Below are 26853 nucleotides of genomic sequence, written 5' to 3'. Positions count from 1 at the left end.
TTAATTTATATATTAATTTTTTATGTTCATATTCAGCTAATATATAAATAAAATAAATATAAATAATAATAATAATATAATATAAATATATAATAATAATATAATAATAAATATAATATAAAATATCTCAGCAAAAACACCAAGTAACATTTATATAACTGTTAGTTATAATTTTCCACTCAACAATATAACTGTTACATGTTATGTAACAGTTATATTGTTGAATGGGAAATTACAACTAACAATTATATAAATGTTACTTATTGATGTTTGCTGGGATATTTTTTACTCAATATAACCTTTCTCATATCGTTACTACTTAAAATATTCTTTTAGATACTATTACATTTTTACTATTAATTAAGAAACTTTCCTTGACGAACACAGCCTGCGATGTATCCAAAATATCTAAACAAATAAAGGTAGAATTTCATGAAGCATTTCAAATCTGCTGTCTCTCTCGCGCGGTCGCCAACTGTAAAGCTTCATCTGACGCCCGCCAGGTGGCGGCAGCCGCGGCCACCATTTCCGACGAGGACAGTGTTCGATCTGTCATCTGTCCGTTAGTCCATGTCCATAGTCGAGGGGATCGATCTCCGCTCGGTATCGAAGAACACGCATTATCTCTTGTCTCCTGGTGAACCGATTCGACCTCTCCTCCTGTTCGTGAGTTCGCACCAATATTTTCCACATAATCGGCTAAGATCGGTTTCGCCCCAATTCCACGTCACGAGATCATCAAGATGAGCAATGTACCAACAGGTGAGATCATCGACATCGCTATCCGCTTCGATTCTCGATTGACTTGTTTATTCGTGCGTATCGTATTTGCGATGAAATAAGGTGGATCGTCGTCGAAAATAACGACGATTAACCAACAAGAAAGCTCGAGAGGCGATAATGATTCGTCTCGCGCGATTGAACTCTAACCTATAATTATGTATTCGCTATTTGACGTTTCTAGCGACGACGACCTTGTGAACTTCCGTACGTCGTACGCGTGTGTATGTCATGTGTGTGTGTGTGTGTGTGTGTGTGTGGGGGGGGGGGGGTAACCGGCGATTCCTGCGCAAATCATTTCCATGCAGATTTCGAGTTGAAATCACGCTTCATATTCCATAATTTTTAAATTTCGTACTCGTTGTCTTGAGACCAAAAGTTTTATCAATTATTATTATCGAATCAATTATTTTCGTGACAATAACACCTCCCATACGGCACAGAACATTGTTGTAACATTACAGCAATATTGCAGCAACATTGTAATATTGTCGCAATATTGCCGCAATGTTACAATGTTACAATGGTCAATATTCATATTCCGTTCTTATTTCGTTTTAAATAATGTCTTAAGATGCTAACGACTCTGATTGGTTTATAATATCTTAAGATTGTATCTCAAGATGGTCTTTTAAATCTGAAAACGAACTATGAATATCGGCCCTAATTTTTTGGTATTTAATTTTTAAATGTCAAAGTTTGAAGGATTATATCGAGGGGTAAACCGCTGATCAAAATTATGTACACTAATGCCTACTAATGCCCAATTCCTGGGCATTACTGCTAAATTTTTTAAATTTAATAATTTAAATTTTAATAAATTTAAAATTATTATTTGGAAGAAAAGACTTAATAATACTTTAATAACGTCCATAATACGCATTAATACTTCAATAAAACCTAATAATGCCCAAGTAATGCCCAAGCAATGCCCAGTAATGCCTCAAATCTGTACCCTCAGCGGTTTACCCCTCGGATTATATGTACGTGTATATTAATGGCAATTTATATAAAATATTATTAATTGTGTGCAAAATTACTATAACAGTATTTTCCATAAATGCTCGTTTACCTAAAAAGGAGAAATGAAGTATAAATAATGCAATCGACACGATACATTGCAATTGCGATGCGGGTACAGCTGTACTGATTAAGGTCGATTTCTTGCACTCTCTTATTAATCGACTTCTTTGGAAAGAATTTAATCGCAATACATTGACTTATCTTTTAACACACATTGTGTTTAATCATTTTTCTTAATATGCTCTTAAATATTAAATTTAATTAAATTAATTTAATTTAATTTAATATTTAATTAATTTTTCTTAATATTTTTTTTCATACTTTAAACGGAATATTTTAATATTCTGTTAAATATTCTGTTAATTACTTATTTTTAATATTTAGTATATAATTTTGAATAATTTATATACAAGGAAAGGAGATATTAAAGATAAAAAGATGAGGAAATAAGTTGATAAGAGAATGTGAGAAGGAAATAATTTGATAAGAAAGTAATTATTTGAAAAATCAAGATAAATAATTAAAAAAATAAATATTAAATATTAAAAAAAAATAAATATGTATTAAACAGGACTATTTTAATTAAAAATATCAAAGAGAGGTATTTATTAAATTATATTTTATTATTTTTTTCAATTCTGTATGCGTTATGTTTATAAATCAATTTATCAAGATTTTAATCTTCGTGTTTTTGTCTCGTTTTCTCACTTGTTCCAATTTATCGTAAACACATTAAAAGGAATCTTCTTCCCTAATCTTATTATTTGAATGTTATTTTCCTCTAAGAAGAATGTATTAACCCTTGAAAAGGTTCATCGATGAAAATAAAGCGACCGCCTTTAGTGCTAAACACACGCTAAGCATGAACAAGAATCCACCGTCGAGTTGAATCGATAAACCGGTTTGCTCTCAAGGTTCCCCGCGAAGAGTTTTAGAAACTTTTGTTATATTATAACGTCTTTGTGCCACGCTCTTCCGCGCTTCCAGAATCGATCGCAAAAAGAGGCAAAGTTACTTTGCTGAGGTTCATTCATGAAATCAATTAGAAGATGCTGGATCGCGTCTAGTTTTTCTCTTTCTTTTTACTTCTATTTTTCTATTTTCAAAGTTTGAGGTGTCTTTGAAGTTTTGAAATTTGAAATTAACTTCGAAAAATATATTTCTGCAAACTTTTTTATGTAAGAAGTGCTGAAAATATTGTAAATAGGAGTGAATTAATTAACATATGTATTCAAGAAATTAAAAAAATATATATATTTCTGCAAATTTATGTAAAAAATGCTGAAAATATTGTAAATAGAAGTGAATTAATTAACATATATGTTCAGAAAATTATTAAAAATAAAAATTTTTAAACATATTTTTCAATTTAGCAACATAATTGCAATATTAGAAGTTTTATTCAGACTTTATTATGATTTTATAAATATATCACACATAACGTAATATAACTTTCGAAATTTTGAAACATTGATCTTTAATGATTTTAATACCGAAACTTTTCGAAATTCAAGTGTCGAAGCCTTTGAAGTAAATCACCAGTCCTATTTTATTTATTCTATTCTGTCATAATTGAAACAAATGAAAAAATTCATGCAGTGAGCAGATTAAATTAAACGTAGCAAATATCGGAATAATTCTGGTGGAACGGTCGAACGTTAGTAGAAATTAGCGATGTTCTCTTAATTAGAGTGTGTTAACTTTTAAAGAAAGATCCACTGAGCACAACTGCATACGAGCATCCTAAAAAAGAATCAATTTTAATTAAAATCGAACACAAAAATAAATAATAATAATAATAATAATAATAATAATAATAATAATAATATAAATATATAAATAATATATAAAATAATATATAAAAAATAATATATAAATATAACAATATAAATAAATAATAATAATAATACTAATATAAATAATATAATTATATTAATAAATATAAATTTAAATTATTAATAAATAATATATAAATAATAATATAAATATAATAATAAAATAATAATAATAATAAGATAATGAAATAAAATATTTTTGTGTTTACGATAATGATGGGACTTATGGGACACTTTAGAAGCCGCTACTGGGGCCTTTCCTTCTTGTGGAGAACCGAGGCCACTTGTTCTTTTCCCCTTCTTCCTCTTTTTCCTCTCTCCCCTTCTACTACATTTTCCATTAAAGTAGAGTGAGAGAACCGCGTCTCGATTTCTCCGAAACGTTGTGTCTTCGCGATTATCGTTGCTCGACAGCACAGCTGTTAGTCGTGAGTGCGCACATTGATACACGTGGTCGCTTTTTGCGGACCGTTTACGATTCTTAAATCTCGATGTAGACCTGGGAATCGATTCCATTTGAAAAAAATCGCGCGAATTCTCAAGTTGTTGCTTCTAGATTTCATGTGTAATTCGGTGAAACGTGAGCGTCCAATTGTGATAAATTAATCGCGCTGAATCTTCTAGTCCACAGATTTCTCCGGCGAGATTTCTCTTAATCCTCGAATCCTAATGAATTCGGAATCCTCGAGAGTGATACAATCTCGTTACGATTAAGTGCACAATATACGAAATTAAAATAGTCAATTTTCTATTTATAAGATGTACTTCTAGCAACTAAAGAGATAATGGAATAAAATTTCAAAGAACTTTGAAGCAAGACTTGGAACAACTTAACTTGCTAGAGCTGTTAAAAAAAATGCAAAGCATATAATAGTTCCTAGTCAATCACTTGTCAGTGATTACTTCCTCAGAAGCTTTCAATATGTCTTTTGAATTATTTAAAAAAGAATCATGAGAAGCAACATTGCTATCTTCAATCTATAGATGTATAGATAAACCCATCAGTTACCACCTGTTGATTTCGAAGCTTTCTATCTCATCATCTTCGCGATCAAGATTTTAGAGCAGAATTTCGGAACAAGCTTTCACATCAGGAGGAATATCTTCCGAAGAAGAACCATGAAAAGCAACAATGGCGAACCCTAAGCCATCTATAGATCCGAAAAGCAACCAAGCTTGCGGGAAGCTTTGTCAAGAACACGGGGAGGAGGACTGTCCAAGTGAGAACGAGCGTGAGTTCGAATCGTTGGAATATGAGGAAGATGTGTACTACTCGAAGCTGACGACGACACCGAGCTTCGACGACATCGACGAGCTCGATGACGATGATGTGGACGAGCTGGTGGTTCACTGCTGGCGCGACTCCAACGGTGAGATCGACGAGATTGTCGTCGACGATGGCAACCTGTCCGTGGAAACGCAGTTTCTGCCGGAAGAAGGACCAGGTGATGGCCGCAGGAAGAAGAAGCGATCGATCCGCGTGATCTTCCAGGATCTCTCCAAACCCTATCTCGCTAGGATCAGCAGCAGCCAGAACTACAAGAGGTTCCTCGAGCTGGTAAAAGGTGCCATAAGAAAGGAGAGATCGCTTCGCTATTTTTACGCTCGTAACTTTCGATAATTATGAGTGATTATACATTTCGCTAAAATTCTGGGCGAAAATTAGGGCGATTCTCGATAATTTTATAGGCCGTCTCGAGAAAACTTTGATTACTAGAATTAATCTAATTCGAATTGTATAGAATTAATTCTTGAATATTTGAATTTTTAAATAAATATTTTATTTATGAATTATAAAATGAATTAAATTGAATTAATTAATTAAAATGAATTAATTAATTAACATAAATATTTTATATGTGAATTGAATATTTAAAAGCGAATGAATTTCAGCGAGTCGAGATTAAAGAGTCAAAATAAATAAAAGAATACTATTTTATTATACTTAAATCCCTCAATAAAATTGTATAATATGTCCAAGAAATATTACTGTAAAATTATTAAACATTGAAGAATTATTAGCAATTAAATGTAATAGAATTTCGACGAATTAGGATTTAAGGGTGAAGATACTAATAAGAAAGAACTGTTCAGACTTCTTCAGTGACTTTAATTTTAATTTATCAAAATTATGTAATTAATATTACATCATTTATAATAATATTTTATATTAGAAAATGTTTTTTAACGATTTTAAAACCTTTGAAATAATAAAAATAAATATATAAGGCTCAAATAAGTAATATGAAACACGCTTAAACTAAACAGAATAAATACGCCGAGTTAATGTGAAATAAAAAAATTCAAATCTTTAAAACATTACTTTAATTAAACGTCTCAGGCCATCTCCAGTAACTGTTAACAGAAAATAAAATATAAATCATAAAAAAATGGCAAGCCTTTAAAATCTTTGATTTTTTGATTCCATTAATTTTTGGCTTTTATTGTTCTAGATCTTTGAATCTATGGATTTTTTTAATTTATGGATTTTTAAATTTGCGAAATTTAATTTCTGGCATAATCTTCTAATTATGTGTGAGGAATTTCGTGGCTAATGTCCAGCAGCTTTTCGATGTCGATTAATCTCTCCTCTTATATGTGAAAGTATACGGAAACAAGAACTCGCTAGAATCGCGATCGAGTAAAGTGGAGGTATGATTTTAATTTTTCTAGGACGATGTTTCGCTTTGCTGAAACTGTGAAACTCTGCACATTCCTTTGGAATCTGGCGAAACACAATTGCGTTCATTCGGAATTTAAGCAATCGCTTCCTATTTTTATTCGCATTATATGCAGTCATAAATACGGTAACAATTAAATACATTTTATCCGTTTTATTTGAACATATACACTATATAAAAGAAATCATCTAGAATAATAAACATTAAATTAAAGCTAATACAATTATCTAATACAATTATCTAATACAATTATCTATTCAATTGAGGCGGAGGGAAAAAGAAAACTTGAAATATTAAAACATAATTTTTAATTATTATATATATTTTTATTAAAAAATACTCTTTCCAATTTAATTATAATAATTTTTTTAAATTAAAAAGTGCATTGTAAGAAGAGAAAAATAAGATTGAAGACATATAATCTGCAATATTCTATAAATGTCTTAAGGCACTCGTTTATACAAATCCCATGAAGTTGCTCGTTTTTTTTTGACATGTATTTATAGTTGATTTTACTGTCCAACAACTTTAGCATTTATTATAATCTAAACCGATTAGATATTAAATTTAATGCTGATGAATTAGATAGATTTAATTTAAGTACCAACAAATTTTATAGCATAAGATTTTCTATATTTCCTGTAGATAATAATCTATATTTTATTTTATTCAATTTTAATTTTTTATTTTAATTTTATATTCTGATGTTCTATCCTAAAGTCAATTTTATAAATTTTATATTAATTTTTAATTTAATATGTTCATTTTGATTCTTTATCTTTCATTTTTAATATTTTAATTGTAATTATAATTTTTATTAGATTTTTTTATTATTTGTTATACAAAATTAATGTAATTTTTGTTATATATATATATATATATATATATATATATATATATTTAAACGCATAATAAATTATCTATTTCATATACAATTATATACAATTTGTTAGTGAGAGAAAAATGATACTTCTAGTAGTAGTCAGTATGATTACCATAATATCGTATAACTTGTGGCTAAAGTTCTCTATTCTTGTTTTCTTTTGTTCCAGGAGAAGACGCCTCGCTTCACTCGGCCGGGTCTTTGTCGCCCTCATCAGATAACATAGCAAACGAACTTCAAGGACTCTCCTTGGAAGAGCAAGAACAACAAAAGGCAGAATGGAGCGCTCAATTAGCAAAAGTAAGTCTCGGGGAACTGGAAAATTCCGATAACGACGAATAACGATATTCGATTTTAGGTTGAGGAAGAGATACAGACTCTGAGACATGTCCTCGCCAACAAGATCAAGGTTTCGCAGGATCTGAAGAGGAAACTGGGTATCAGTGTCTGGAAAGAGCTCACCGACGATGTCAATCAAGGACTCAAGAACGTCAAGGAGAGCAACGTGTACGTGTGTTATTAGTTATTGGCTTCTTTCGCATCTCTCTTATCTGTACATTCATCTGCTATCTCTTTTATGTACTATTCATTCATCTGCACTTTATCATATTTTCTATGTAAAGTAGAAGTGGATGGGAAAAACCGTGAAACGATTAAGGATTGCAAAATATTTGCGAAATATACTCCTGGACAAAATTAACGCATAATTTTTTTTCACTTTTTCTTTAAAAGCTGATATTTAAATTTTAACGAAAAATTTTAAAGAAAAAGTGAAAAAAAAATTATGCGTTAATTTTGTCCAGAAATATATTTTCGAATTTGTTGCATGAAATGTTTCACCGACGATTTTCGAGAAATGCACGAAGCATGTTTTTTAATTTCCTTTTCTGATTTTTATCTTTATATTCATCTTTTTTTTTATTTTTCGCCTCTTCGTTTCCATTTTTGCGAACCGACGGTGACGATCATCTTTTACTGATACTCCACTTCTTCTATTCTTCAAACACACGTAGAAGCATTGACTTTTATTTTACTTTCGGTTGGGTTTTTCATCCAGTTATCAGAATGTCGGCGAAACACTCGGTCGCTTAACCAAGACAGTCTCCGGGAATAATTTGTAAGTACACAAATCCGTTTTGTTTTTCCCTGGTTAGGATCAAAATTTTTTATGGATATTCTGCGTGTTAGCGGTAGATATTTATACATGGAATGCTTTTAAAATTCATGCTTCAAGTGAATAAAACACATTGTCAATGTTTGGCTATTTTGGAGACATTTTGTGCTTTTGTCGATATTTTAATTTTAATAATTTAAAGTATTGACGAGTATCGCTAGTGTAATATAAAACATTGCTACGGAATTTGCTTGAAACAAGAACTAAACAAATTTAACAAAAACATTAACTTTATCTCATATTCAAGAGCTTTGTATATAACGCTGATTGAAATTTAATTAACATAATTTTCATAGAGAATGATCTACGACTGAAGATTTATTATTTTTGCTGACGAATTTTCTCTTCTTTTTGTCATATCAGATTCCAAAAAACAGAATCTGTACTTAAGTCCACGGCTGAAAAGACAACGAGTATCCTGGGTGGATTTGGTAGCGGTATTTCCATGAAATTGGGCCAGATGCGCAACTCCGACAGCTTCCGGTCCTTGGAGGAAAGAGTTGGATCCGCTTGTGAGAATATTAAGGTACTAAAATTAAATTAAATTTATTGAATAAATTGTATCAAATTAATTTTTTTAAATTTAAAATAGTTTATAATTAAATTTTTGAAAATGGTTTATAATTAAATTATTAAATACTAAATGAAATGTTCTTTGACATTTATACTCTTCCTTCAAATTAATTTTTCTACATTATTAAATAAAAAATATAAATTATAATAATAAAACGAATTAATTTTAATATGTATACAATAAGTAAGTTAATTTAAGATTTATTAATATATCTTATATATAATTTATTATTATTTAATATAATTTATTATAATTATATTATATAATTTATATATAATTTATTGTATTAGATTTTTAGATCTTAAATTATTTTATATTATTAGATACTTTAGATTTTTGCATTTTTTATCAATTCATGGAAACTTCATTTTATCGAGTTTTTATTCAGAGATTTAATTCTTTTCTCTTTTTTGCAGACAAAAGTTGTGCCTTCGAGATCCAATTCGACGCAGAGCTTTGACGAGGCTCTTCGAGAATCCGAAGCAATGAGGCGTGCATCTGCGGCTCCGTCGGTCACCAGCCCGACCATTCCTGAGGACAAGTTGCTCTCTTAGAGCCCAAAGTTGCGCGAAATCCGTGCGTCTCCTCCGCGCGATATAAAGTGCTGATAACGCGCTATATCACTATTGCATTCGTCTACTGCAATCGCTATAGAGGGCCAAACGACGATGTATCCGTGCACGAATTGAATGAGTCAGTCAATACTTTGCTGAATCGAGACTTCGGATACTATCGTCCAAGTATTATCCTACTCTATCTAATAAAAAAATATATATTTTTCTCGCACGCCCTTTCCACGCCTTTCCCTTCGCAGGATCGCCTTTTTCTAGACTATATTCAGGACATCCTTAGACATAGCGAAAAACGCGATTTTTATACCTATACTAAAAAAAAAATCGATATTGAAGACAATTTATTTTTTAAATATAAATATATGACTGTTGAATTTCTTTTGATAATTAATTTTGATTTATAAATATAATAAAATATAATTGATGTTTGAATTGGAGCTGATTATTTATATATATATGCATCGCGATAAAATATAATTTTTAATTATGAAATATATATAATATTAAATATTAATAGGAAAATTAATAGGAAAATTTTGCAAAATACTTACAATAGTTTTTCGATCATTGTCACTGCTGCACTACTGACAACTTTATATAAAGTTTAAATTATATGTATAAAATATAAATATGTAATATATATAATTTACATGTTAAATTTCGCATATACTTACTTTTGCATATATTTGTAATTTTTGGCATTTATCACACATTATCGATGTCCTGAATCAATCTGAACAGAGCTGCCAAAAGAAAATATTTTCAACGATTTATGGTAAATAACCCGTCCGTTGACAATACTTTACACCGTGTATACTAAACTTCTTACTTATGTATGCAAACCTGATTAGCGCGAACAGGTATATCGCAAGACAAATCTAATCAGAATCTCGAGGAACATTAATAAATATTTCCTTCTTTATTTTATTATTTAATCAAAATAACAATTGAATAGAAGATGATGGGAAAATTATCTTGAATAAAAAATTATTTATCGATGAAAAAGATTATATAAATTTCAAACGAAAATAGAATCTACATAGATAGTAAATCAAGTAAAATTACAATAATATAAAATAATTTTCTATAAATAATTTATTATGCTTCTGTAACGTAGACAAATTAAATTATACAAGATGAGAACATATCAAGACATGAGACAGATTTCAGTTAAAAAATTACGAAATTTCCTTGTTTGTTTAAAGAAGATAATTGGAAGTTCCTCGCGATTCTTAATCTTAGATGAATATGTTTTAGGTGCGCGGATAATCTTATTAAATTAGCACGAAATTTGAGAGGTATTTTGTATTTTAGCTTAATAAAAGTACTATCGACGACGCACGGTGCGACGCGTTTCTGTTAATGTTAAAAGAGACAAATTTTTGCAAAAGAACCGAGTATTGTATACATGTTCATGCGATGTAATAACTAATTATTATCAAGGATGATTGCCGTGATTCGTCGATAATATTTGCTGCATAATATCTTCTTGTTCATAAATAAATTATTTTACGAAACATCAAAAAAATCAGATGTCTCCTGCAGACTAGATAAGAGATACATCATAGTCCTTTTTCCTTTCTTTTACACTCCTTATATTATATTATTTGTTTTAGCATTTAACGAAATTAAATATGCATTATGATATATCTCTCCAAAATCTCTATTTCACATGTTGAAGAACGAGAAAGATTACGCAGTTTTCGCTCGAATATTTCATAGAATTATATTAGAATCGAGATATTGAAAATTAAAAGATAAATTAATTTGAAATTTTAGTCTGTACGATTCAATATTATTTTTGATAATATTGATAATTATATATTAAATTAGATATTAATAATTTTTTAAATAATCAATAATTAATGTCAACAATTATTATCGACCGAGTCTGCGTGTCTTGAATTTAACGCCACCAGATGGCGGCTGATGTTGGCGCCAAGGTACATCCGCTCCGAAATCACAGTCGTCGTTTATTTCGCAGTCGTCATTTATTTATGTTTATAGTTGTAAATAATGTCGAAGAAAGAGTGTAAGTAATTAAAATTAAACATAAAAGTAGTCTCGGTTGATATATCGTTGGGCGTGAAATAAAATTCGTATCTTCGATCTTTGCTTCCAGGGATGAGAATCGCTCTCAAGGAAAAAAGCGACGCAAAAATTCAAGGAATACAGGCATCCTGTTAATTCTTTAGTTACTATGGTGAGCACATTTATTCACTATTATATCCTAATTGACTTGCATGAACGTGATCGAAACCGTTTTTTTTTCGATCAGACTCCAGCGGAGATCATCCTCGGAGGAGGAAGCACGAAAGGAATCGGCACCAGGAATCCAGAAAATCCTGTTGACGTAGCCAGTACAGTTGGGTGAGTACGTTTATTTATGCTATCATTCTTTATTATTGATGAGATCGTTCATTGTTCGAAGGATGTAGCAATAAAATCGCAGCCTTCAACTTAGAATAAATGGAGATATTGAAAATTCAAAGATAAATTAATTTAGAATTTTAGTTCCACGCAATTCAATATTATTTCTAATATTATAAACGTTATTTCTAAAATTATAAATTAAATATGAATAATTTTTTAATAATTATTAATGTTAACAATTATCACCTACACGATATTATCGACCGAGTCTGCGTGTCTTGATCTTACCAGATGGCGGCTGACAATCCGTCTGACGTTGGCGCCAAGATACATCCGCTCTGAAATCACAGTCGTCGTTTATTTCGCAGTCGTCGTTTATTTCGTAGTCGTCGTTTATTTATATTTATAGTTGTAAATAACATCGAAGAAAGAATGTAAGTAATTAAAATTAAACATAAAAGCAGTCTCGGTTGATATTATATCGTTGAGCGTGAAGTGAAATCCGTATTTCATTTGTATTTCTTCAATCTTCCAGCGAGAAGGATCTTCCGCCCTCGAGGAAGAAAGCGGCGCAAAAGTCTAAGGAATCCAGGAAATTCTGTTGATTCTTCGGTTGCTATGGCGAGCACACTTTTTTCCGATCAGACTCCAGCGGAGATCATCCTCGGAGGAGGAAGCGGCGCGAAAGGAATCGGCACAAGGAATCCAGGAAATCCTGTTGACGTAGCCGGCACAGTTGGGTGAGTACGTTTATTTACGTTATCATACTTTATTATTGATGAGATCGTTCATTGTTTGAAGGATGTAGCAATAAAATCGCAGCCTTCAACTTAGAATGAAAATTATATAATGTTATCTATTGTGTATTGAATTATATCAGTAAAGAAATACAGGTGTCCCGAAAGTACGTGATGAATTCTAAAAAAAATTGAGACAGTTCATTTTTAAAAATTTAGATTTTACATTTGATAATTTCCTGTTTAATGTACTTAATTCATTATTTAGTTATGTGTTTATGAATATTTTTAATAGAAAAATATAAGATAGCTTCAAAATATGTACAATAATCGCACAAACGACGCATTTTTCAATTAAAATATTTTTACATTTTAATTATATATAATATATTTTAATAATTATTCTAAAAATTTAATTAATTATCTCTTTTTAATAACAAAGATTCAATAATAAGGTATAATTCAATAACAAAAGATACCGATCAAAAATATTCAATGATATTCTTCAATACATAAAATTTCATGTCTTAATTCAATCGAAAATCAAAATAATTACGGATGTAATTGATTAAATATTTTAGGAATCTTAAATGTCTCTCTTTTTTTTATAAAAAAGCATATAAACCTTTATTAAAACTAAGTACAAAAATAATAGGTACATTTCTTCGTCGTCTCGTTTAAATCTCTAAATTGCTATGCCGGTTGGTCCGCTAATCAAAGTTATTTCAATCATTATACACTCGTGAGCAACAGCGAAGAGTATCCTAAAAAGCCGACAAATCATATAGGGTATTTTCCTTTTTCTCACATAAAGTTGTTCCGATATTTTTGTCATTTCTCTCAAACAGTAAGTGAACAAAACTTATCATAAAAGACATCATATCTGAAAGTCGAGTCAATATTAATTAATTAATTAATTTATAATCAATAAATTCGAAGAATCCGAAAAAAAACGAGCGATTCTTGCTTCGAATCGTCTGTCATTAAGCACGATTGTACGCAGCATCTCATAATTACGAATATGTCATCTTACATTCGTAAAATCTCCGGCGAGTTCGAACAAAAATTCCATTAAACTTTTTCGCATTTTATCTAACACACACATATAAATCTACATAATTAAATAATCTCGTTGACGATAAGTTAGTCGAAAAAAATTCGATATATTACACGCATATTGCACTCAGCAATTTATTTTCAATTAGAATGATATCGTAGATCGCTCGACGATCTTCTCGATTGCTGAAATTAAAAGAGAAACTTGAACAATTTATTATTAGAGCATATAAAACTTGGAAGAGGAGGGGGAGAGGGAACCTCGCAGATTTTTAAAACACAAACGGCTCTTATATCCGCGGCTCTATAAAAAAAAGAATTAAGGAAGGAGAGAGCGATACACAACTGTCGACATCGACATAACGTTGTTAACGTATAGGTACGTTGCTAATACATATACATGTACATATATATAATATATAAAATCATATATATTTGCGTATATCTGTACGTATATAGAAACATGTATTATATTTATATTTATATATATATATATATTACGACTTCATTAACAACATAAAATGTAATTATTCACATAACACAATATCCGTGATATAATAAAATATCATTATAACGATCTGCTTTTTGTACTGGGTAGGCCGACGCGCATTTTATATACGGGGTGTTCGCGCAATACCTCAGGAAAAATATCTCAGCTATAGGTCCTTTGAATTCCTCAAGTTGATTTTCCTCAGCAAACATTTTAATATAATTTAATATAATTTTATAACACATTTGAAATGTAATTTGTAATTATATACTTATATATGCAATTTTAATATAATATTATTATCTAATAATACACTTTATATTAGATATTTATTTTATTTTATTGAGAAAGTGATTCGATTGAAAATTAATATTTGGAAAAATGTTCAAAGAATTTATCTGTGAAATATTTTTCACTAGTGTATATTGATCACCCCGTATAACATATAATATATCTTATCAACTTTTCTCCGAGAATACAAAGGTTTGCATTCCTCGCACGCGTCTAGAGCTAAACGGAACTGTTCGATTCTAACTTTGATTTACTTGATCGGGATAAAGATCGAACAGCCACATCTAGGCTATAAATGCGTGGAAATAATCTATATCTTTCTTCGCGCGGCCCTCGACCGCTTTGAGTATTATTGCATCGTATTGTTTAGGAGAAGGAAAAAAAAAAGAAAGAAAGAAGAGAAATCCTACATTTACATTCTTGTTACCATGGTAACCTCGGGATTCGGATTCGTATCCTTATAACAGGCTTAGACAGTCGCCACGTTTTTTTTATTTCTAGGATTAGCTTTACGTACGTACATGCTAGGCAAAGTATAGGTTGAGAAGAAAATAATATTAAGAATTTAAGAGTGCGTCTTGAATGCGCAGGGAAAGATCTCGGCGCAATCTTGTGGTTCTCGATTATTAAGGATCCGAGGAACTCGATGTCTCGAGGATCCGAGAACTCCGATGAGTATTCTTTTATGTGATATGATCGAAGAAGCGGACATCTCGACACATCGTCAGGAAATAAATGATGTTTCAATTTTAGTAAAGCATAAAAGCAATTTTTCCTTTCATATAACAAACGATTTTTCTCGCAACCGAATAATATCAGGGGGATATTAATTTTGTGATCAAATTTAGTGAATTTTAATATAAAAAAATTCAAGAATAATTTCAGATCATCGTTATTTCTGGAGAGGAATCTTTTTTTTGTGAAATAAAAGAGTTAAATTATTTTACGAGATAAAGAATTTTTTTCGCATTTAAATAATTCAGAGATCATTGTTATATCTTCCTTCGAAATAAAATATCTCAATGAGTTTTTAAAGTGGGAGGATTATTACGTATGATTTTTCCTAATCTGATAACTCGTTTTCCTCTGCGTTTACGACACGCGATTCGTTCATGGCGACCTTTGCGTTGCTCTTTTCGCGCAATCTTCCATCTATGGAGATCATTGTTGTAAGACGGGGCCACACCTCTCCATCCTACCTTCAGAAGGTTAACAAGCTTATGCGCAACTCTTAAGGAGTCGTCTAGACTAACAGCAAAAATTACCGTGTCTTCAAATTTTAACGGCGAAAAAAATTTCAGATTTAAAACCATAATCCCAATATCTATTTTAATATTATAAATAGAATATTAAATAATTATTAAAAATATTATTAAATTATTAAATATATTAAATTATAATAATATTATAATTGTTCAAAATTCTATATTATATGTTCTATTGTATTTTTATTGTTTTATTATCTCTATTATATCTTCCTACCAAATATTCTATTTTTTTCAATTAAAAAATATAATAGAATATTAGAATATTTAGAGTAGTAAATTTATATATATGTAATTATTACTGCACCAAGCATTCTGTTCTTCATTAAATAAATATTGGAATTATAATTTTAAATTTGAAAATTTTTTGAGATTCTCGAGTTTCCTGTGATCTGAGAAGTCTTATATTCATGAATTTTTTTATTCAAAAGTACTCTTAATTTTTAGATTTAGAAATAGAAAAATAAGTAATATTTTTCATCAAAGAAGGAATTGAAGAACATCAAAGACATATAAAGAAAAATGTAATATAAATATATGCAATATTTTTCTTCATGTCTTTTTCAATTTTCTTTAATTCTTCCTTCTTTGACGAAAAATATTTCTTCTCCAAATCCAAAAACTTGAAATATTTTCGAGTAAAAAAAATTCAAGAATATATAAATAAATTTTTATTGCAAACGAAAAAAATATAAGAAATATTCGTGGAATTTTTAAAAGTCGAGGAAACTCAAAGATCTCATTAACCCTTGAAGCCGACGCACTGATTGAAAGTCGCATTCTCGCCGCGATCCAAAGATTCAGACGACGATGCCGCTTTCCTTTCGCAATCGCGAGATCGGGGGGATCGATCGCGCGGTCAATTCGCCGCAAGGCTGATTAGAAGCCGGGCGGATCGCAATCCGATTCGACGAGATTGGTGAAAGCCGCGACGGCGGTGACTTTAAACACCCCTTATAAGGTCGCTCTCATCATCGCGATCTTTAAGTACCCTAGACTGATGTGATGAGGCACCGCTGCTATAATAACGCCCTTATATCGAGGTGCCCTACAAACCAGGCGAGTCGGCCCCCTTTCCCTACACCTTGCGGCCTGATTCGTCTGTTCTTTAATTAACCCCCTCGCTTAGAGATCAAATTTACCTTGTCCAGTAATTAAAAATAATGTATAGAACGAATCGTAGAATTACTCTTGCTTCAGAAAAGAAGGAAAAGTTTCTAAATTTTATACTTATCGTTAGAAAATTATAGAAGAAAAAAATTTAGCTCTCTATTGTTTAATTTATTTTGTGCAGCAATTGGAAAATAATATAGAGCGAAGAATTGTAGAATTATTAACAATGAAAAAACTGTATAATTTAGTATTTATAATTTCTGGACGGAGAAAAAAATCTACAATCTCTTTAATTTCTTTTATGAATTTTTCCTGCTTTTAATTAGCATAATGAAGTACGAAAGGGGGGAAGATATGATCGACACCGTAAAATTATAGACTCTGGTATAATTACGATGATCTGGTGTTGCTGTCTGTTTTAATTAGAGTAACGTGCAAGAAGAAATATAGATATGTTAATCTTTTGCGGTTTCTCCATTTTTTTTCAATAAATTACAGGATAATAAAATCTCAATTTCTGCTCTTCTTTTCTCGGCGATTAAAAAAAAATTGAGAAATATCGTTTGTTATTATTTTTCTCAATTAATTAATTTTTCTCGACCTAATTGAAAAACCTGACGATGTGTTTTCGAACTTAAATTGCCGCTCGTGTCGCCGATTGAGCGTCGGCCTTAGTGCGGCGGAAAAATAGTCTCGATTGTGTTGCACATACGTGACTAATTACGCAAACTGAGCGGGAATCGGAGGACGAGGGAGATGACCGACTGCGAAATCATACGAAACTTTCTAAATCTTTCGAATTTTCCAGCGAACACGCTCAAATTTTTACTTCAATAATCCTCAAGTGCTTTCAACTCTTATTCAGACAGAGAGAGATTTCATGAAAACTAAACAAATAATTTCTCTCTCATAAAAAAAGAAAAATAAATTTTGATAAAGTCTCGCAAATTCTCCCATACAGCACAGACTATTGTTGTTACATTGCAGCAATATTGCAGCAGCATTGCAATATTGCTGCAATGTAACAATAATTATGGGCTATGCTACTTCTTATAATATCTTTATATAACCGGAGGAGAAAAGTTTTGGAAAGTTTAAAAATCAGGTGACCCGCTCTGATAAGAGTTAAAAACGCGTCGCATATTTCGTTTAAGTGCACCTTTCGAAAGTCTTTCGCTTTACTTTTGCGTGAAGGCCGCGCAATTAATTATCCCGATAACGAATCGCCGACGGGATAAATTCATCCCTCGGGGTAAAATTTATCGCCACCTGCGTCACGACGCGACGCGACGTCGTGCATCGTGTATGCGTGTGATGGGCATGCACGTAACGCAATATCGACGCAACGTGTAATTACCAGGCTGGCGAGCCTCGCGATAGCCCGAGGAAACGAGCCCGTTCGGAAACTCTGACCTCCGCGTGTTATTACGGGGTCGCGGGCCCCGGAAAATGTAGCACGTGTATACAAGGTGTGCGAAAATTCGCCGCGCGTCTCTCTCTTCGTCCCGATTATCGCACTCGCGAGTTGCGTTGCGTGGTTCTATCGCAGCTTTTGAGATCGTAGGCGAAAGAATCGCGTCGACAAAATTGCGCTTATTAATTAAACGATTGATCGCTTATTGCTTTTATCAAAGTTCGACGAGCTTCGACATCGGTAATGACGGCAGTGTGAATATATCGTGATATATAATCAATTATGAACACAGGAGGGCAGTTCTATTATCTGTGAAAATATTAACTCTTCAGCTTCAAGGACTTAATTTTTCATTTTGCATAAGTTTATCTAGTAATAATTATTGGTTCGTATTAATATTTATTGGATACTAAAATAATTTAATATTAAGTTTTAACAATGTAAACATAATAACAAGTAATGCAACAATGTAACATTGTTATATTATGCTAACGTTAGTATTTCTTTCATCAGTACGAAAACTTCTTTCATAAATTATTTTCTGCAAGCAAAGTCAGGCAAGAAAAGTCGAAAAACGAATGCGATTCTTACGGCCTGATTCTTAATCCTGCGGTAACTTTCGAAATCATTCGATCAAAGGATCGAAAATAACCTTTCCGGTTGACCCCCCTTTTTAGCTGCGCTTTCGCGAGAGAAGAGAGAGAGGGAGAGAATTTTAAAAAAATTACCAATGTATGAGAAAACAGCGTTTACGTATCCCGTTACGTTTGCTTCGCTCTAAACTGCTCGTTGTGTACGTACCTAAATCACAGCTCATGCTACTAATTACTTATTAAAGGGTATTCCTCTCGATACTCTTCACTTATCTCGCTCTAAGTTATTACCTAAATCTACTCTCTACATACACGGAACGTTCCAAGACCGCCGATATCTCTTTGCAGATTCTCTGGCCAATTTAAAATCAATCTCTTCAACGATTATGTCGAGCTAAAATTTCAGCTGCTTTCAAATTACTTCTTTTTATTTTAATTTATAATTTTAATTTTAAAATTTATAAATTAAAATAAAAGTTATTATTAAATTATTAAAGCTATTATTAAATTTTAATTTTAAAATTTATAAATTATTAAATTTTAATTTATAATATAAAATTTATAAAATTTATAAAATATATTAAATATATTAAATTTATTAATTTATTAAATTTTAATTTATAAAAATTGATTATAAAGTGTTCAAAATTGGAAGGACGCGATAAACAATGATTTTGGATATTTTCATAATAAGAAATATTTTCATTTTTTAAAAAAGATCGCTTTCCATCGATCGTAGAAATTTCGATTAAAGGACTCGACGGTTTTGGAACACCTTGTATAATTGTAAAAAGATTTATTTTATAAAAATCATCTTTAACATTAATATTTCGTGGCTATTAAATATAATTAATATCGTCAAGTAGCCTATAAACATTCGTCGCTCTGTCATCGTCATCATCGTCGCTTGTCATTGTCTTCGTCATTATTGTCATTAAGGGTAATTGGGTGATCGTAGGAACAACAATTTCACGGATGTCATGTTAATTTAAGGGGAGTGCGATTAGCCCTCTCTCCATAATTAATTAATTAATAATTAATATAAAAACTCGGCAGCGAGCCGCCTTTAGGATAGATAATCTCGCAAACAAAGATCGGGGTTCTTATATATAATTAACTTTTTAATTAATAACGCTGTCGCAGTTTTGTCATATTAAACTCCATTGGCCTTCTTGCCATGCAGGATGTCACGGAAAATTATTTCTATTGTTTTCACATAATTCGCAATCGATTCCTTCAATGTTGTGATTCGAATTTGATCTGACTGGAAGTATAATTAAGCGAATTCGAGCTGCTTCAAGTAACTGAATAAAATTAATGTCGATGTAAAAAATAATTTAAATTTAAATTGGATTAAGTAATTACTGAAGTAATTAAATAAATTTAATTAATTTTAAACGTTAATTTTTACGAATAACAAGTTTACTTAATTAGATTAACGAATTAAGATTAATTAGCTCAGATCCAATTCAAATTAAATCGAAACCTTGTGAAATCAAACAAATTCTCGAGAAAATTATTCTTCAAGAATTACGTGAGTTAGTTTTCGAACACCCGATACACACACGATGCGTTCATCTAATCGCTCGTCATGGTTCGCTCTTTCTCGCAAGCTCGGCTTGGCGTTTCCATTATGGAAATTATATTCGTATTAAAAAAAAAATTGGGAACGAAAGAAGAGAAAGCAGAAGCCAGCCACGGCCGCCATCTCTTTTCTGAAGAAAAAGAAAATAAAACACGGACGGATGTGCGCCCGCGCGTCATACCGCGTTCGCGTTTCGCGAACTAACTGGGGGGACTGCAGCCGGTTCCCGTGGGATCCACGGTGACCTGAGTTCTGCTGGCGATAGCGGGGGATGCGGAGGAGGGGGTCACGTTGGTCTCCGCCGTCGGGCTAGTGTTACCGTTGTTCCCGCCGCTGGTGCCGCTCCCGGAAGTGGCCTGCTGAATACCGGCAGGCTTCTGGGTCACGTGGGTCTGATAGTGCTTGGCCAGGTGGGCCTTCTGGCGGAAGCTCTTGCCGCAGAGCGAGCAGGCGAACGGCTTTTCGCCGGTGTGCGTCCGGATATGCACGTTCACGCTGTACTTGTCCTTGAAGCCCTTGCTGCAGATGCCGCAGTAGTGCAGGGAACGCTCCTTGCGCTGCACGCTTCCGGGCGAGCCGCCAGAACCGCCAGATTGTTGCTGATTCGCGTTGCTACCGGTATCCGAGCCGGCGCCGCCGTTGCTGGCGCCGTTGGAATTGTTGCGATTGCCGCGTCTAACGTATTTCTTGGGTGGCTTGGTATTGACGCCCACCCGGGCGGAAGGCAGCTGCAGTTGATTCGATTGCTGCTGCTGCTGCTGCTGCTGCTGCTGCTGCTGCTGGTCCACGTCAGTTCGTTGAGCGGGTTGTTGCTGTAGAACGTCTTGTTGAGCGGCCGTAACCACTGTCACGGTGCTCACCTGGCCAAGATCAGCCGGTAACGTGATGGTACCCAGACTCCCGCTCGTTGGGTCCAGCGTATACATCACCGTAGTGGTCGCCGATACGTTGCAGACTGGCTCGAGACTGCAGTAGGACTCTACTACTTCGTTCGCGATGCTCTTTAGCTTCTCATAGTCACCCGGTCGGTAGGTTGTCTGATCCAGTTGCGAGAGTAATAGGTCCTCGTCGGTGCACGTCTGCATAGAATCCTCTTGCTGCTGCTGCTGTTGTTGCTGTTGCTGTTGATCGGACACCATGAGAGCCGTGTTTGCCGAGACCGGCATTGATATAGCGGATGCTTGCGAAGATGGCGACGACGAGGAGACCGATTGGGCCGGTCCGGTGTACAGTTTGCCCTGAAGAGCACTTCTCAGAAGACTCTCGGCGGAATCCCCGGCTCCCACGGCGACTGCGGCAGCAGCCGCGGCCGCAACCTCTTGCAGATTCTGATCCGATAGCTTCCAATCGTTGTTGTTGTCGCCCGAACAGTTGGCCGAGGACGCGCGTGCACACAGCTCCTTGCTCTCAACGAAGCCGCTGTCATCCGTGGCGTACTGCGATGGCGGCACTGTGAAGCCGCGGCCGTCCGGCCCGTGAAACCTATCATTGACACTCCTGGACACATCGCCACTGGTCTGCTGTTCGTGGTCCTGCTCGGCGGAAGACGGTTCCATGCTCAGAATAGCGTCGAGGTCAAGATTGGGTCGAAGGGACCAGGAATCTCCGGACGCAGGCGCCGGGCTCTTGCAACAATCCAATGCGTCCATCGAGTTTGCCTCGTTGTTCAGCACCGTCAGCGTGTAAATGGCACCGTCCGTATTCTGTCGGTCGTTTGCGGCGCAGCCCGCGCGACCCGAGCCTACGGCCTGATGATGATCGTTGGGGCCACCGGTCGCCGAGTGAATGACTCCATCGTTGGTGTGCGCGCTCGAGGACCAGCAGTACTTGTTGAGGTCCTCCAACAGGATGTTACACGTTTGCTCCTTGCCATCGTCTTCCTGGCCCCAGTAATCGCACTCTGACTGATCCATGGCAGTGGTCTCGCCTCCAGTCGATTGAACGCCGCCGTGCTGTGCACGCACATGATGATGCGCGTGATGATGATGCTGATGATGGCTCAGCGACCCGGTGATGGTCGAGACAGGCGGTAGCGCCGTCAGTGTGTTGTTGTTGGTTTCCTTGATGAAGGGCGAGCCGCCATGCGAGCCCTCGTGATCCTCGTGGGTCTGCTGAAGGTAACCACCCATAGTGCGGCAGCCGCCGGTGCTGCGATGCAGGAAGCTCTCTTCGTCGGAGACGACACCGTCGGCCGAGGCGCAGTGCGGCGGCGGCGACACCACGAAATCGAAGAAGTCCGTCTTCGGCAGGTCCTCGCCGCCACCTCCCGGCGCGAAAGCCTCCGTCAGGTCCATGAAGACGATATGACGCCACTCGTTGTACTCGGTTATCGACGCTTCTCGCTCCAAGTTGGTTTCGTTTACTCGCTCAAATGCGCCGAACGATGCCGACGTCGATCTGCGCTGAATAGCCTCGTCAAACGCAGCGCCCTCGACTCCGCTTCACTCGCCACCGCATCCTCGGATTCCACAGGTTACCTAGAAGAAAGGAAGGGAGATGAGATTAGATGGGCTTTTAATGCGATTTTAATGCAGGTTTCAGCTACTTTGTTCTGGTCTATAGGGTATAAAGAGTTATCAATTTTAAAATAGAAATATCTTGAATTTCTCAGAAGCCTTAGACCTCCATTAACTTAACATGAGAAATTAATTTCGAATATATATAATTAATAAGCGCTAATTTGTTAATTGTTTGCTCTAATTTCATCCTTATTAATTAGCAGAAAAAAATTTAGATTAAAAACTAATTTGACTCTCTTCTACTTCTAGAAAACATTTTTAAACCAAATTATAAACCAAAAACAAATATATTATTATAGAATTATAAATGCCAAAATATGTGGCAAATAGATTTCAAGTTTCAAAAATTTCAAGAATTTTGAAAACACTATTTTTATCGGTACAACATCTCATCCTAATTATATAACAATTATATAACTAATTATATAACATTATATAACATTAAAATTATATATCATTTAAAATGATCGGAAATAAGTTAACAATATCAATTTGATATTGAACTATTTTCAAAATTAATTGAAATATTCTAGTTCCGAAGAGTTTTGTTTGCAAAATAAGTTTGAAAACGCTCTGACATTCGTATCGCTACAAGAATAAAATTTAAATAATTAAAAAATTATAAATCTTACATAATGCCAAATATTATATAAAAAAATATATGTATAATTATTAATTATAAATATATTTTATTAAATATTTTAAATGATTCGAGATAAGATCTGCAATGTTTTTCATAAATCATCTTACGCAGATTACAAAATGAGTGACAACCGCGTATATAAAACAAGTGATTAATTGTACAAATAACAAATAATTATTATTATGATCATAAATTCATTCAATGATTGTACCGCCTGATGCTTCTCCTTTTGTTTGTTTGTCCACTTATTTTCATGCCACTCGCGAAAATACGATTAATTACGATCGCGCTAATCATCAGAATACAACGATCGCATGGCACTTTATATAGTACTTTCATTAACCGTATGTACGACGTCAATTTATATTGCGACAGTTGCATGAAGCTACCATCTGTACTCGACGCAAAAGTCGCACAGTCAATTTACACAACGCTACCTAATGTCGCTAATGAATAGTACACGCACATATTTTTTACGGCAATTTTACTATCTCTCATTATAATACAAACGAATACGAGTTAAAATTGAAATGAATATTGATTGAAATGAATAAATTAAAATAAATATATACAGTTAAAATTAGAATCATATATATTTCCGCGATAAAAAAATGCAACATTTAAGCTTATATCATATCCTTCGCCGATTCGCACGATTTAGTTCTATCAAATGAATCATCAAAAACAGATCATTCATACATAAACAGCGAATTTGTGGTATGTGATAAATATTAAATTACGAGAATATATCAACAGTGAAATTATATTTATTTATTAATTAAATTCATTGCGATGATTGTCAATCTGTTTTTTGTATTAATCCGTGATATTTAATGACAGAAAAAATGGAAAATAATATCGGCAATTTTGCTCTGATTCCACGCGTTGAATATTATGCTAATTGTGAATTAATAATGATAATTACAAAAATTATTTAATCGTGCTGGTTGACAATCTTTAACTATTTGTAGGAAACGGTTTTAGCATTTCTTACTTGTCACGATCATATTATACATGTTATTCACCGCGCGCACAACAACAGAACGTATGTAAACAGAGAATAATACAATCATACGTCGAACAAAAACATGTGCGGTGGGTTTGTTATCATTCACACGCGGCGAGACACTGTATTGTCGCATAACATCTGGAAATATGATGATGACAAGCACTGAAAGCTTATGAAACGCGATCATTTCATACGGCTTATTGGCTATTCAAACCGCACAATCAATTAATTTTCGCGATTATCGCGTCTCAATTAGCCATTAATTCAGCGCGCATTATTAGAGTGCAATTTTGCTGATGTCATATTCGCACTCTGTCATTAATAAGATCCCGGATACAGAATAGATCGACTCGAGCGTATTTGAAACACGTTTAATTAACAAGTATAATCCTTATTGATCTCGTATTTTAAGCATTGCGAATTGCTTTTTTTTTTGTCGAAATATAAAATAAAGTGATCGTCGTGTTCAATTAACGTCAGGAGTGCCACGTAAAGTATTACGCGGTCGTCTGATATTCTGATAATTAGTGCGCCTGAGATCATAATTAATCATGAATTCATCTCGTGAGTATTATATGAGTATCGAAGAACTAAAGGAGCGACAAGGGACAAACTGACGGGAGAAAAACAAATGAAAAGAGAACGGCGAAGGCATCAGGCGAAGCAGCTATGAGTAATGTATAATTTTGCTAATTAATTGTATGTAACTTGTAAAAATATTTGTTTACTTATTTACATGGTGATAATTTATTTTACATTATAGTAATATAATGCATGTAGAATATTCTATTTTCTTATTTTGGAATAATTTAAATATTTATTATAAGATTATTTATAATTAATATAATAATTAATTTTTTATCTTAATTTTGAAATAAATTTAGAAAATAAATAATCGAAAATTTATTTATTGACGAATATGAAATTCAGGATTGGTATCTTGAGTATCTTGAGAGTGATTAATTTAGAAACTATTTTAATATTAAAATGGATTGTGCTGTTGCGCATCGTCTACCGATGAATTAAATTATTTTTTATCTTATATACAGGGTGTCCCATTTTAAAAGTTCCACTCTCATAACTTTTCAGGATCAACGTTTGAAGGAAAACGACTCCGATAAAAGTTGTAGGGAACAAAGGGGGCTATCTAATAGTGACCTTGGATTCGATATTAAAGGTCATTTTCAAGGTCCTTTGAAGGTCAACTTCCGTTTTATAAATGGGAACCCCTATTTTTTATTACTTATTCTTGTAGCTTATCTCGAGAGCTTTCCAAAACACTATAATAAAGTATTTCTTCATTCAGTACTTTTCGAGTTATGAGGCTTGAAATAATTTCTTAATTTTATATAAACCATAAAATATCTAGTAACATATTCATTTTTCGATTATCTTACCTTAATACTTTTATGTACAAAATAATGAGAGGAATCAATTGGTGTAAAGAAAACATATAGTTGTTTTTAAGAAAAAATATGGAATTGTTAATTGCAAATTACATATTTTTTCTTAAAAACAACTATGTTTTTTCTTTACACCAATTGATTCCTCTCATTATTTTGTACATAAAAGTATTAAGGTAAGATAATCGAAAAATGAATATGTTACTAGATATTTTATGGTTTATATAAAATTAAGAAATTATTTCAAGCCTCATAACTCGAAAAGTACTGAATGAAGAAATACTTTATTATAGTGTTTTGGAAAGCTCTCGGAGATGAGCTACAAGAATAAGTAATAAGAAATAGGGATTCCCATTTAAAAAACGGAAGTTGACCTTCAAATGACCTTGAAAATGACCTTTAATGTCGAATCCAAGGTCACTATTAGATAGCCCCCTTTGTTCCCTACAACTTTTATCCGAGTCGTTTTCCTTCAAACGTTGATCCTGAAAAGTTATGAGGGTGGAACTTTTAAAATGGGACACCCTGTATATATAATCTTGAGGTAAGAGTTTAAAAAATAATCGAGAATTCTTATTTGGCGAATATGAAATTCGGGAATAGTATCTTGAGTAGTATCTTGAGAGCAATTAACTATTAATAATTTAGTTATATTACACGCAATGTAATTTACTTTTCAGTAATTATATGAATATTGGGGAAAGTGTTCTCGATTATTTTCTAAATATTTATTTCGCGAACAATAAAAGTTAGATTAAAACAAATTAGCACACACACACACACACACACACACAATAAATTAGTATTTAATTATGCCATACATATCTTAAATAGATTTCT

The 26853-nt window shown here is 33.2% G+C and overlaps 3 protein-coding genes across 7 annotated transcripts in view; 2 read left to right on the top strand and 1 right to left on the bottom strand.

Moving 5' to 3' along the window:
- Positions 1–4081: 4081 nt before the first annotated feature.
- On the top strand, positions 4082–9954 carry LOC145968806 (uncharacterized). Of its 2 annotated transcripts, XM_083094610.1 has the most exons (6): positions 4082–5203; positions 7372–7502; positions 7561–7709; positions 8260–8319; positions 8740–8902; positions 9367–9954. In XM_083094610.1, the coding sequence occupies exons 1-6, from the start codon at positions 4771–4773 to the stop codon at positions 9502–9504; spliced, it is 1074 nt and encodes a 357-aa protein (XP_082950736.1). In that variant the 5' UTR covers positions 4082–4770; the 3' UTR covers positions 9505–9954. The 2 variants fall into 2 exon arrangements, with proteins under 2 accessions (XP_082950736.1, XP_082950737.1); XM_083094611.1 differs by lacking the exon at positions 8260–8319 and having other exon boundaries at positions 4606–5203.
- Positions 9955–11304: 1350 nt separating this feature from the next.
- Positions 11305–26853, top strand: part of LOC145968807 (uncharacterized) — a 34286-nt gene continuing 18737 nt past the window's right edge. Inside the window, exons 1-5 of one of the 3 annotated variants that reach the window (XM_083094613.1) lie at positions 11305–11554; positions 11645–11725; positions 11801–11892; positions 12187–12329; positions 12431–12635. In XM_083094613.1, coding sequence (XP_082950739.1) covers positions 12514–12635 — 122 coding nt within the window. In that variant the 5' untranslated portion in view covers positions 11305–11554; positions 11645–11725; positions 11801–11892; positions 12187–12329; positions 12431–12513. The remainder of the gene's footprint in view (positions 11555–11644; positions 11726–11800; positions 11893–12186; positions 12330–12430; positions 12636–26853) is intronic. The other 2 variants (XM_083094612.1, XM_083094614.1) reach the window with 2 other exon arrangements.
- The window catches only part of LOC145968805 (uncharacterized), a 58385-nt gene continuing 44742 nt past the window's right edge, over positions 13211–26853 (bottom strand). For both annotated transcript variants that reach the window (XM_083094609.1, XM_083094608.1), the window contains one exon: positions 13211–22916. In XM_083094609.1, the coding sequence (XP_082950735.1) occupies positions 20640–22733 (2094 nt within the window). In that variant the 5' untranslated portion in view covers positions 22734–22916 and the 3' untranslated portion in view covers positions 13211–20639. The remainder of the gene's footprint in view (positions 22917–26853) is intronic.

This window comes from Camponotus vicinus, unplaced genomic scaffold (assembly GCF_025532165.1).
Source record: "Camponotus vicinus isolate PSW18456_S1 unplaced genomic scaffold, iyCamVici1.0 SCAF_3, whole genome shotgun sequence".
Classification (NCBI taxonomy): domain Eukaryota; kingdom Metazoa; phylum Arthropoda; class Insecta; order Hymenoptera; family Formicidae; genus Camponotus; species Camponotus vicinus.
This window is presented reverse-complemented; position numbering and strand designations above follow the sequence as displayed.